The 13392-nt window shown below is 48.7% G+C and overlaps 4 protein-coding genes across 4 annotated transcripts; 2 read left to right on the forward strand and 2 right to left on the reverse strand.

The window, feature by feature from the left end:
* Window positions 1-240: 240 nt before the first annotated feature.
* Window positions 241-2344, forward strand: NOG1 (Nucleolar GTP-binding protein 1; the record flags this gene model as incomplete). Its single annotated transcript, XM_044853577.1, has 3 exons — window positions 241-370; window positions 436-2240; window positions 2303-2344. 3 exons carry the CDS (start codon window positions 241-243, stop codon window positions 2342-2344), a joined length of 1977 nt encoding a protein of 658 aa, XP_044706247.1.
* A 586-nt stretch (window positions 2345-2930) lies between these two features.
* FPOAC1_009148 (uncharacterized protein) lies at window positions 2931-4906 on the reverse strand (the record flags this gene model as incomplete). The annotated part of the gene is made up of 8 exons (XM_044853578.1): window positions 2931-3125; window positions 3183-3337; window positions 3388-3927; window positions 4010-4355; window positions 4436-4463; window positions 4517-4576; window positions 4708-4732; window positions 4861-4906. The coding sequence occupies 8 exons, from the start codon at window positions 4904-4906 to the stop codon at window positions 2931-2933; spliced, it is 1395 nt and encodes a 464-aa protein (XP_044706248.1).
* Window positions 4907-5988: 1082 nt separating this feature from the next.
* Window positions 5989-6806, reverse strand: FPOAC1_009149 (uncharacterized protein; the record flags this gene model as incomplete). Its single annotated transcript, XM_044853579.1, has 2 exons — window positions 5989-6252; window positions 6312-6806. The coding sequence occupies 2 exons, from the start codon at window positions 6804-6806 to the stop codon at window positions 5989-5991; spliced, it is 759 nt and encodes a 252-aa protein (XP_044706249.1).
* A 2409-nt stretch (window positions 6807-9215) lies between these two features.
* FPOAC1_009150 (uncharacterized protein) lies at window positions 9216-11186 on the forward strand (the record flags this gene model as incomplete). Its single annotated transcript, XM_044853580.1, has 2 exons — window positions 9216-9600; window positions 10936-11186. 2 exons carry the CDS (start codon window positions 9216-9218, stop codon window positions 11184-11186), a joined length of 636 nt encoding a protein of 211 aa, XP_044706250.1.
* Window positions 11187-13392: the final 2206 nt, after the last annotated feature.

Consider the following 13392-nt stretch of genomic DNA (forward strand, 5'->3'; position numbering starts at 1 on the left):
ATCACATCTAAATCCTCACGAACCGAAATTCCCTCCACACAAACAGTTACTTCTCTTATCGATAAGACTGACCGCCATGACCCACCAGAAAAAAATATTTGTCCAACTGAATTTTGCCATCTCTGATACCACCTCTTCGAGCGACGAGCGACCTTCTCCTCCGTCCGCCTCTATTTTTTTCTTTTCTTGTGGAAAAATTCCTAGGACAACTCTAGCTCTAAAACACCTAGATCGCCCAAGATGAAGACGACCTGGAAGGACATCCCGCCGGTCCCTACCCAGCAGGAGTTTCTCGATATCGTTCTGAGCAGAACTCAGCGCAAACTTCCGACCCAAATTCGAGCCGGTTTCAAAATCAGCCGTATTCGAGGTATGTTTCCATCGCCACCAATAAACACACCCGCAATAGATCATTAACGTATTCACTCTCTACAGCCTTCTACACTAGAAAGGTCAAGTTCACCCAGGAGACCTTTTCTGAGAAATTTGGCGCCATCCTTGAGAGTTTCCCTCGTCTTCAGGACATCCACCCGTTCCACAAGGATCTTCTCAACACACTCTACGATGCCGACCATTTCAGAATCGCCCTCGGTCAGATGTCGACTGCCAAGCACTTGATCGAGACTATCTCCCGCGATTATGTCCGTCTTCTCAAGTACGGTCAGTCGCTGTTTCAGTGCAAGCAGCTCAAGAAGGCTGCCCTTGGTCGCATGGCCACTCTCATCAAGCGACTCAAGGATCCCCTCATGTACCTCGACCAGGTCCGCCAGCATCTCGGTCGTCTGCCCGCGATCGACCCCAACACCCGAACACTGCTTATTTGCGGTTACCCCAACGTTGGAAAGTCCAGTTTCCTTAAGAGCATTACTCGCGCCGATGTCGATGTCCAGCCTTATGCTTTCACCACAAAGAGCCTGTTTGTCGGTCACTTCGACTACAAGTACCTCCGCTTCCAGGCCATCGATACCCCCGGTATTCTGGACCACCCTCTTGAGGAGATGAACACTATTGAGATGCAGAGTATTACTGCCATTGCTCATTTGAGATCTGCCATTTTGTATTTCATGGATCTTTCCGAGCAGTGTGGTTACACCGTTAGCGCCCAGATTGCCCTCTTCAAGAGCATCAAGCCTCTCTTCTCCAACAAGCTTGTCTTTGTTGTCATTAACAAGATTGACGTTACCCGGCCTGAGGATCTCGAGCCTTCAGTTCAGGAAGAGCTCCAGGGAATCCTCAAGTCTGGTGAGGTTGAGCTCCTTCAATTATCTTGCAACACCCAGGAGGGTGTCCAGGAGGTCAAGAACGCTGCTTGTGAGCGCTTGATCGCCGAGCGTGTCAACCAAAAGCTCAAGGCTGGTACTAACACCAGCGGCGCTATTGGTGGCCGCCTGGCCGATGTCATGTCTCGTATTCACGTCGCCCAGCCCATGGGTGGACAGACTCTCGAGACGTTCATTCCCGAGGGTGTCAAGGACCGCAAGAAGTACGATAAGGAAGACCCTGAGCGACGAAGAACCGCCAGGGATGAGCAGGATGAGAACGGTGGTGCTGGTGTGTTCAACGTTGACATGAAGGCCGACTACATGCTTGCCAACCCCGAGTGGAAGTACGACAAGATTCCCGAGATTTACGACGGAAAGAACGTCTACGATTTCATCGACCCCGATATCGAGGCCAAGCTCCAGGCTCTCGAGGAAGAGGAGGAGAAGCTCGAGGCTGAGGGCTTCTACGAGTCTGATGAAGATATTGAGGACGATGAGGAGGCCGAGGTCCTGCGCAAGGCTGAGCTGATCCGCGAGAAGCAGCAGCTCATCCGCAACGAGGCCCGCATGAAGAAGCGTCTCAAGAACCAGGCCATCATCCCCCGCAAGTCCATGAAGAAGCCCCTTTCCGAGTTCGAGGATGCCCTTGACCAGCTCGGTGTCGACACCACCGACATTGCCGACCGTGCTCGCGAGAGGTCTCGAGGCCGCGCCCGCTCCAGGTCTCGCATGGGTACTGCGGACCCCGACTCCATGGACGTCGACGGACACACCAGCACTCCCCGCGAGCGTATGCGTTCTATGAGCCGACCCGCCAGTCGTGCTCCTACAACCAGCCGTCGTGACGACGGTGTCACAGACGATGTTCTCCGATCCAAGGCCGATCGCATTGCCAAGCTCAACCAGAAGCGCATGAACCGTATGGCCCGACAGGGAGAAGGAGATCGACACACAACTGCATCCATCACCAAGCACTTGGTAAGTTGACATACACTAGCATCTTTTCATACCAAAACCGCAACTAACACAATATGTTCTAGGTCGTTGGCAAGCGTGGCATGGGCAAGACAAACCACAGGTAGAGAGCCAGCACTGGGCTTCCCTTTCTTCCATACTTGGTTGTCTTTGTCTCTTTTCCGGCATAATTTTGCGGGTTCGCGGGCTGTTCGGTTTGCCAGGGAGTTAGGGCGCATGGGAAAAAATGAACTGTGGTTCCGTCGCTGCGTGCGTACGTACATGTTTGACAAGGAACAACAAACTTTACGTGTCGTGTCGGTCGTTCGTTGCTTGGAGAATCTCGGTCCGAGTTGAGCTAGATAGTAGATATCACGGCGCTTTCTTTGAAAACTACTAGAAAAGGGGCTGCCAAAATTTTTCTTCCTTTTTGAACAGATCATGATTTATGAAATTTCAAAGGTCTCTACCAAACTTGATTCTCATTACCAGGATACAAATTCAATGATATTCATTTGAGTGTTCGTGTGAGATGCTATCGAAAGAGGTATAATGAGATTGTGCCCAAGACACACCATCTTTTAGGCCACTGTTCTGGACAGAACGGTAACAATTGGTCAATCAAAAATATCAAAACAATCCTCCGACCCTGCTGGCTCCGCTGCAGTGGTGCAACCTTATTCCTCGTTATCCTGTTTACTGGTCGTGAGACTCTTACTGCTCCTCAGCAACCTGGATACCTTCCCTCAAACCCTCAACCTTGAGCTCCTCGCCGGTGGCGCGGCGGTAGATATCCTTGACGTCGTCCGTGGTTGTCTCGAAGTGGCTAGTAGCATCGTAGCTCTTGGAAATAAAGATGTTGTCCTTGGAACCATCCTCAAGAGGCTCGTAAATAGGGATAGGAGGGCCCTGTAGCATGTCAGCATATATTGTTTAGTTTATTTTCATTGGCCATAAGGGTCGTACCATGAACTGCTCCTCAATCTTGCCAAGACGTTCCAGACCAGCCTGGAGCTCGACGTGGTGGTTAGCTGTGGTCTCAGCAATGGTTGAGACAATAGCAATCCAGTAGCCCTTGGGGCAGACGTTATGAGCGGAAGAAACACAAGCGATGTAGATGTCTAGAATTATTAATCAGTAGGCAAGTTTAGCATAGGCTAGTGGTATTTACCGTTCTTTCGGCCAACTTGAGATTGGGGTATGATAAGCTGGGCGGAGTCGGCATCGTTGGTGCCAGCAAGAGGGTGCTTCAAGATGCAGATAGCTCGGAGAACGTGGCCAACAACCTTGGCCTTGTTGGGGAAGTAGGAGGGGTCACCGAGGATCATCTTGGCCTTGGTCTCGAATTTCATCTCCTCGACACCAGTCATAGTGGCCTTGATGCCAATAGCCTTGTCACCATCGTACTGAACCTCGTCAATGTTGGTGTTGAGCATGTAAGTGCCACCGTAAATGGCAGACAGGCGGGCGAAACCCTGGGGAAGCTCGCCAAGACCGTAGAGAGGGTAGATGTAAGGAGACTTTCCGTATCGAGCAACAGAGTTTCCGTAGAGACGAATGCGCTCAATAGCCTCGGGGGCCTGGCCAGGGGTGGTGATGTAGTCGTCAGTGAGGTACAGAGCCATAGCGTGGCCGATGAAGTCCTTGGTGGTTGTCTCGAGGCCAAACTTGTCATAGACGTCCTTCATTGTGCAGTTGTTCATGTCAAGACCTAAGTAAAAGAGCACGAGTTAGTAAATTATCCATGCCTGCTTCGCAAGTCCTCCTTGCTGTGATATTTTGAGAATACAAACCTTTGTGTGTGCTAGGATCCTTCGGGTCGAAGCTGCCAACCCACTCAATGAAGGACTTCATGCGTCGCTTCTCGAAGAGTCCCATAAGAGGGGATCGCAAGGCCTCAGCGGCATCAGAGGGAACCTTGGCGACGGTGGCCTTGTTGGAGGCACCCTGCTGGACATAGCTGCCAGCAACTTGCTTGAACTCTAGGTATCGCGTGACATCGGTAGAGACGAGAATGTTGGTCAACTCGCCCGAGGACATGAGGAACTTGGGAACGAGATCGATGTTCCAGTCGTTGAGGCGGCCATATTGCTTCCAGGGCTCCTCGCCCTCACGGAAGTTTCCGTACTTCTTGAAGAGCTGTACTCAATGTTAGAGATATTGGTTCGGTTGGGGGGGAGCAGGTGGGTTTCAGATCTGGGTAGGAGTTGGTTGCGTACAGTCTCAAGGTTCACAGAAGCGGCCTCTCTAGAGAACGATTAGTTTTTGGGGGGGTTGAAAAGTAACAGCATTTTACTTACCCGCCATAGTGGTCGTTTCGGTCGATGTGTAGGACCTTCTTGCCCTTGACACTCAGAACACTGTTGAAGCACCGTCAGCCGACCGCCTTTATATCAAGCATCACCGCCTAGCAGCTTGCGCCAGTCTGGAACATGTTTGCGACAGGACAAAGCGGTCAAAGATGGACGGGATTAGACGTCGAATGTCTTACCCAGAAAGGATACACTCGGTCAAACCTAAGAATCGTCAGTATTAGACATCATGACACAAGATCTAGACTGCAACTGCCAGCGTCGAGTAGAAGCTTTCTGATGCGGGGATCCGAACTACTAGCAGGCAGAAAGTGGCGGGGGGGAAGACATACCAGTGCCCAGCACGACAACGTCATATTCGGGGGCAATCTCATCCATGATAGCTAATCTGTGGTGTTGATAATCGATGAAGTTTTAGGTGGAGGGAAGCAGAGCAGAATGGAAGGAAGGAAACGGAATAGGATGAATGGATGGGATGGGAAGCTCGAGGTGATACAGTTGCGGTGGCGGGGTCCAGCTACAGTAAGTTAAGTTAAGTCCATGTCGAGTGTGGAGACAAACATTTTGGCACTCGCTCACCGAACCTCAAAGTAAAATACGGATAACGCCTCCAAATACAGCCTCTTACCCAATTCATGACTATCTAATCTCACATTATCTCGTCTATAGAGGCTAAATTACACTATCGTGAACAAACAAGCATATTTTTGTGGCTACTGTACGCTCATCATCTGCCGTCCTTGACCCCTATATTTCCTCCTTGCTTGACCTGATCGACTGTCCAAGGTCAAATTTAGCTTAGCAGTCGGCTCAATGTAAGAGACCCAGCAACGACCCCAGTATCATTATCGTGTAATTGGGACTGCATTATTAGCCCAGTGTACCAGGGTCCTTCTGCCGCTTCTTCTCCTTTCCTTCCAGATTGTTTATGCTGTGGAGCGAGCCCCCTTTCGCAGTGTGACCAGGAGCTGACTTACATGGAAGCAGACCTCATTCGTTATTACCTGTGACGTCTAAGGCTAAACGTCTCGTGCCTGGACTTTTCTATATTTCAGTGTCGATATTAGTCACACGTTACAGCTAACAATCAGTCAAGATCCAGGTCATAGTAGGTAGGCCTCAGGGTATAAGAAAAACCCGTCGCTATAAACATTGTAAGATACGAAATTACCAGGTAAGTTCATACTTGAACTCACACTTCTTGAACTATTTGTTTATATGCCCCTAAGTTTAGAGTTCGGCTTTTCTGCTACCAATTCAGAATAACGTACAAAATCATTCTTGGGAGTTCATGTGTTTCCTTATGCATTTTTGCTTCATGAACTGTATCTTACATACCTATCCTAAATGTACACCACGAAAAGGCCACCCGTTCTCTCTGTCGAGCATCGTAATAACTACCTTGTCACTCCCTTCACACAAATAATACATAACATCGTCTCGCATGTGGTAGTTTCTTATTATTTCTTCAGCTCCTTCTCAATTTTGGCCTCCTGTGCCTCTGTTGCAACAGGATCGATCTGCTTGGCCGCCTCCGACTCTGCCTCCGCTTGTGTCCACTCGGCAACGTTGGCTTCATCCTCATATGCCGATGGCGTGTAGGCCTGCCCGTCGCTACTTTCGAAATTGATTTCCGGGTCGTTCATGGCAACGTCGACAGCATCTTGCCAAGTGTAGTATCGCTCCGTCAATACATGCTTGATGGCTCGCTGTGTCTTCATAACCTAGTTTCCCAAATCAGTACTTCTCTCATGCAATAACCAGCTTTGCGGTTGTATCATACCTCCTCGTCTCGAGCGTCGATTTCTCGCTCGCCAAATCCGATCTTGGTTCGTAGGAGCTCTGCTCTTGATGTAGAAAGCATGTTCCTCTCTTTACAGCATACCCACCACAGTGCATGCAGATCCTCCCATGATTTCTTTCTCAATTCCTCGACAGTCCACGCACGTCCATGCTCCTCGGTTTCCTTGGGTGTTGCAAGTAGCTTGCCTTGTCCCGGGAAGAATCCCCATAGGCCATGGTTGGGGTCAACCTCGATCTTGGGCTTGAAGTCACGAGGCTTCGGTAGTGGAATGTTTGACATGGACAGAGGCTCGCGAGGTCCGGAACCGTACAAACTACTGACACCTCGCTTCGGGTTATTGTCCTTTGTTTTGCGCTTGCATTGTGGTGCGGTCGTGGAGAAGCGAGCAACTCGAGGGGCGGCGGTCGCGATCCTTGTTAAAGAGGTCTGAGCAATTCGGCCGGCGAGCGGCCGTATCGTACTGGGAGATGCCATCGTGAATATATTGCCTGTCGTGGGGTCTGACGAGGCTATTCGCTATTCAATTCATCCCACTCATTGGCAAATTTTGGGATGCCGTAGCTCGCAGAGCTTCGGTGTCGGCGGTACATTCCTCCGATGCCCATACAGTCACGTGTACCCCTCTGGGCAACGTCCGCCGCAACAGCCTCACCGAGTCTCACCTAGAGCTTCACCGAGCCTTACCAAGAGATGGATCTCAACAGTGGGTTCGAGAAGCGGCACTTGCAGCACGGATAGTTTGGTACAAAGTACATGAAGATTTGGGGTGGATGATGCGGGGGAATTCTCCAGGTGCCCCATTTCATCACCATCTTCTAGAATAACACTGTTGTTACCAGTTCCTGACTAGGACAACCAAAAGAGCCACAATCTGGTTGCGGGGGACAGATCCATCGTCAGGGAGTATAGCTTGAAGTTGCCATGCTATCATCATAGGCTCCACGGTTGAAGATCGTTGGCAAAATATGCTTAAACCAGTTCTTTCCATACTACCGCAACACTAACTGTTTGGAATCTCAAGCACGCTGTGACGATAAATGAGTCGCTGATATCATGCGTGTGCAGATAAACAATTAATAAAACAATGTAATTCCTGCACAATGCGTAGTGCCAGCACCATTGAAAACATATTGACTAACAGCGAAGTGAGGCGTACCACGTAACGAGCAAGTTAGAACTGAGTGCATTGAAACCACCCTATACCACGACCATTGTTTGGAACAAGCCAACATCAGCTCTATGCGTTCGTGATGTTACTTTCAGGGTAGTCAGATCTGCACCCGGCATAACTCGCTCGGCCAAACTGCGACAGGATTGTTTGGTGCGTTTTAGGCATTACACGTGTGCAAGTCCCAGGCGTTCCTGCAAAGACACGCACACATGCATCTCCCAGGAAGCTTCTCGTTCACTTCGCAAGAAACACCTCACTCAGCCAACAGGTGTTGTTCGGTTGACAGCACCTCGGATACGATGCACTCAAGACTGTACTTTACCAAAGACAGGAAGGGGTTACAGTCGTGTCTCGGCAGCGTGGGGGTCCATACGGTAATCCTTGAATGTCGGCTGTCTTTCGTAATTCATAATGACTGATTCAGGGATTGAGGTCATGCTGAACAAGCTAAAAAGACCATGCAAGTCAGAAGGGCTTTCGGGGGTGGTGATTGCGAACTGCAACCCTGGCTGCTTCACCGCGCAACCAGACGCCTAACAAGGGATGATCTGCCGTAATTGTCGCGAGACAATTGACACTTCACAGTGTTGACCAACTTTGAAGTCGGTCAGTCGTTATTTTCCCCCTTCCCGTGGAACTGGATAAAATAGTACACTGCCGCGGCATCCTCCGTTCCGTTCGTTCTGCAGCCTATAACATGCAAGCTGCAGCTTGTAGGCCATATTTCACGAGATCCGGCATCTTTGGTATCGTCACAGATGAGAACACCGTAGGCAGATCGTTCTCGTGCCGGGTACTCTATACCGAGAACTGTTGTATTCAGAGAGGCTTTGCCAACAAAGGAACTGCTTTTCAACGATTGATTGAACTTCCGGTGTATCAAAGCCACCACGCAATATTGCCTGCCACACACGATCTCATCCAGACGCAAATTTACTCCCCCCACAGTGAGCGCACAGTACATCAACCCTAAAGAAAGTGAATCGTCTTTGACGGCGTTTTGCACTAAAAACTGGCTGTACTGTACTGTAAGAAACTGGCTAGGAACAGCCAAGTGTTGGTGGGGTGCCTCGTGGGAGCGGACACCATCAACAACAGCCAGCCACGCCTACCCGGTAAAGTTCCGCACCATCACCCATCGTAAACTGCACCGGTGATAGTGGTGATAGTGGTGGTGGTGATTGTGATGTGAGAAGTAGTTAATACACTGTTTCTCTGTTGGATGCAGAATGTCAAGGTTTGTGACGTAAATGACTATCATGTGGTGGGAGACGTCGTTTAGGTACTTAACTTTATGACTGACTCCCTCAATTGGCCATATTCTTTCCAAAAAGGGTTGGATAGGCGCCGAGGTAACGCACTTTTGTCAATTCCGCGTTCGCTCGAAAAACTGTTTTTCATGGCTTATCACTAGTTTGACCTGAACAATCTAACCTATACGAATGTGCAGTATGGCACTGTTGTGAGGGATATTCTTGAATTGTTTCATGCTCATCACGATGTCAACAGTTTGGAAACTCCGAGACTAGACAGTAATGACTCGTGCAGATACAGCACAGCATGCTCGTGCAGTCTGATGGTAAAAAGTGCATCCTTCACCAGCCCTGATCAACACATGCGACCAATGATTGCTCTCAAATCAAAATTGTTGGGCACCTACCAGGTAATTAAGGTATAGATACTTATACAAAACAGAATTGACTGCGTGTACAATGTTCCCCATCTCTTCTGTTGGTACGTGGCGTCGGGATGAAGCCATCACGACGTGCTTCTTACCAGCATCGCGTGCCCAGAGCAATGTGGCTCTAACGGGTCTTCAAGGTGCGGGAAGGGACCCAGTAGAAGAAGCTTGGTGCGTTGAGGCTCAACATGCTTTCCACAGCACCACCAGCGGCAGTTTCGTGCCTCTCCACCAGGCCCGCTTCTCCAACGATTGCCGAACATGGCTCTTTGGTGTGGTGCATTCAAGCATACTCTGCATGTTTGTGTCTATCTGTTTGGGAGGCGAACGCCATACTTCAATGAATCCGCGTGGTTGTTTCGAAGGCAAGGCTTACTCAGAGATGGTCTCGCTTTCTTCAGGAGTTCAAAGCACCAGTCTGCATCACACATACCCAGTAGTGATTTCTTGGCCACTGTGATTGTGCCGGATACCCCAATAGAGCAGTTCCGACAGTCCGAACAGGGGTTTGCCACCAAGGTTGCCTGGCGCCGACTTGTTTGTTTGAGCAAGATGAGAAGGGCGAGGATAGTAATCATTTTACTAGCGAGTCCTGGTAGGTCGAGTAATGACATCTTAGTTTTCTGCCGGCGGCACCCCGTTGAGCCTGGTTGAACACGGACAAAAATGCCTAAATTGTACGAATGCCCTGACTACGCCATTTGTCAGCGGAGTATGCAGGGGTGATCGATACAGTGTGTGTAGGTACTTGTGTAGCTATGTACCTTTGGCAGCTTTCAAAGGTCGAAGTCTTTGAAGCCACAAGACATCGTTGTTAATGCGTGTACACGAACAAGTGAATGAACAATTACATTGAGGTCGACAATATCTAAATAGAAACATTAGCATTAATTGGTGTGACTGGGTGGTATGCCTCTGGAGTAAAATAGCGGTATGTATACAAAAGTAGGTACATATCTACTAACCTACTAAGTAGCTGGTTCTGCTATCTGATTCGAGTCGGTGAAGTCTCGGAAAAAAAACCAAAAAAAAAAACACAAACAACAGAATCAACGTCATTGCAGTTCCGGAGTCTTGTGCAAATATTGTGTGAGACTCAGGTCATCTTGCGCATTCCGGATCTGGAATCAAAGTTTACATACCCTGTTGAGTGTCACCCAAGTAGAAAAACCAGGCACATGTGATAAAATGACTGCGCAATCCTCACTCGAATCCCGAGTCGCAATGGACATCACGTTGTTGTCCACGAAAAACACAACAAGATTGATAATGGCGACGGTATCTTGCCCGTTGAATCATAGCCTGGTGGTTATGTGTGCCACCTGTCATTGCTTCTTCTACATCTCACACATGCGTAATATTGGCACGACTCAATGACCCGAAACGCGACGCCACCGAGCAAGGGGTGGGGTAGATTCTCTTTCGCTTCTCAACTCTCAAGGGGTTGAGATAATACCTCCATGCCTTACCAAGTTAGCTCCACGGCTTCCAGCTGTTGTTGTTTCCGGGAATGATGCTGGTAGTATCTCGGTGTTCCCGCCCCCCTATGGCCGTATCCAAAGTCCCTTCTTTGTTTCGAGTTGGCTGGCCATCGTCCGATCACGGAAGGGGTTCGGGCTCGGGTTTCTAGGCAACCGTATTTTAGCAGTCAGGTAAGGTGTTGAGCAGATTTCACCGTGGATAATGTTCTCAACATGACGCCTTGGCCAAAAGCCGTTCGTTATTGCAATGCAATCTGATGTTTTTGATAGACGAGCTTCAGCGGCTCAAAAAAGACGATGCTTTCTCCAACTATGGAGTCAGCCTCCTCGCGGGAAGGACTCCACCCACAACCTTCTGGAGCGAGAATCGAAGCCTTCGACTTCCCACCCAGGCCACCCTCGTCCTTCAGCAGATGCAATGGCGGGAAGGTGAGGGGTTCTCAAGGGACCATGCTCCACTGAGATCTGCTTTGGTGGGAACACCCGCTGTGCTTGCGGGAGCCATGAACGGTTGGCGTTAACAATGGGATCGAGGACCCTGCAACAGGTAGATTTGTGCCCGTTGTTGAAATCTTGCCAACACGAATTACCTGCTTGTTATCAAGGTAAACGGCTGCAAATGTACAATAATAGAGCACCTACTAAGCCAAGAGTTTCCTAAGTGCCGACGACCGGCTTTGATTAAACCAGGTGATTCCGACGGATTCCCTTTCCCTTGTACGGACCATTATCTCCATGTTCCGGGAGTACCTTGTATTCGGCGAATTCTCCTTGTCTTCTATCCTTTTCATCCCCACTTTGCTTTTTTTCGACGGCCTTGGCAACACTCTGTAGGAACTGCAATATCCGTTGGACACTCCATTGCATTTGTCCTCAAATTGAATCTTTCATTTCTTTTGCTTTTGATTGAGCCATGTTTCATGAAAACGCAAGGTATTAATGATATTTACAGTGCATATGCGCTTATAGTTGTCAAGTGCTGTCCAAGTCGCGCCCAGATGGATGCAAGATGTCATACGTAGCAGCATTGAGACCCTTGTCCGCACATACTGGCTTGTGTTTTCGCTTGACTCGTGGATCCTGCATATCATCTCATAATCCTGGCTTGTCGAGTCACAAGACAGAATGGGCCCCATTGGAACTCGTGGTTGACTTGGTATTATGAACCACCATCTCCTTGAAGTTGGAGGTTCGTGATATTTTCAAAGCGAACTTTTTGGTGTTGTGGCATTGGTTTATTGGAAAGCAGAATCATTCCTTTCTTAATTCCTAAGACATCTGGCCATACACCATCTAACTACTTTTAGTAGGAAATGGGAGACTAGCAGTCATTGCCCAACCTCTCGTAGCTCTGATCATACATATGCAATAGCCCCTGTAAGTTTGAGTGTAAAATACCTCTGTCTCAGCACAGTACATATCCCTCGAAAGATGTGGTGTTTTCAATAGAGAGTTTCTTTATAGTTGCTTTATGGTAGAAAGAAAGCCTGATAGGATGAAAACTTGGAAAAAATTAACCATACACAGACTTCTCAGATTTCAGTATATGGCCTCAACTTTCAGGGGTCGATTGCTATGTTCCTGGACCGAAATTTGTTACAAATACAATATACAAGTTATTGTTTGTGCTGAACAATTACAGTTTGGTCCTGACTAGGTAAAATACAAAGTAGTTAAGCCTTCTCTGCCTTTCAAAAGTTATTTAAAATGGACGGTTAACTGAACGGATAGAGGCGTGTATATCCGTTCGCGGGAAAAAAATCTGTTTATCTAGCACCGTAGTGCCAGAACTAGTCAATTCATTTGCTCACAAGATCAAACAAAACGCAGGGAAAATTCGTTAAAATGAGAAAATGCTGCGTCAGGTCAACGAATCCCGGCGCGAACTCGGTGTCCGAGTCGTGTATGAGGTAATGCGGTGAGGACTTGTATGGCGTGAAGCATCGTGACCTTGGGTGTGTACAGTACAGGCCGGCTACGACACCGGGAGTCGAAAGACTAGTGTCAAGTACCTTGTACAAGCAGCAAGCAGGCGCACGATATTGCCAGCTTGCAAAACAATGCGTACCCGTTACCAAAACACCCAACCTCCAGTATCCCTGCAGACGCCCCACCACCTGCGAACAAGTTGCCTTTTCGACCTATCGTGTGTACAGTACCAACCGTGCGAATACCAGTAGACAGCACCATTTCTGAAGTTTTTGGACGCGTCGTGCATCATCCTGGATCTGATTTTTGATATCAGCATTTCCCTGTCGGTGTTCAGGATCGCGAAACAAGTAGCATCGTTGCAAATGCCGTCAGGATCCTAGCCTTCCAGGTATTTTTGTGACAATTAAAGCTTGTCATGAGAAGAAGTGGGAGTATTATAATAGTGATGCTAGCTGAGATGGTAGCACGGTTCCATGGCTGTCCCAAGGTCTTTATGTAGGATGAGGCAAACTTCAGACCACCCAATGCATGCGGCGATGTCGGACGGTGAGGCCGGCGCAAATTTCTTATTGTACGGCGAAACCTCTGCTATTCAGGCGCTGAAAAGTTTCGAGGCTTGCATGTCAGGTTTGCGCCTCACCTGGTGCATTTTTTTCTTTGAGAATCCAGAATTGGTTTGGCGTTTCGGTTCCTATTATGATAGATGTACTGTACTATTGCATAGTTCAATTGCCTTCAGGAAATGTGACAAGCAGACTTTTTCCACCCTGATGATTGGCAAAGTGAATGCACACA

Source organism: Fusarium poae, chromosome 3 (assembly GCF_019609905.1).
Source record: "Fusarium poae strain DAOMC 252244 chromosome 3, whole genome shotgun sequence".
Lineage (NCBI taxonomy): Eukaryota > Fungi > Ascomycota > Sordariomycetes > Hypocreales > Nectriaceae > Fusarium > Fusarium poae.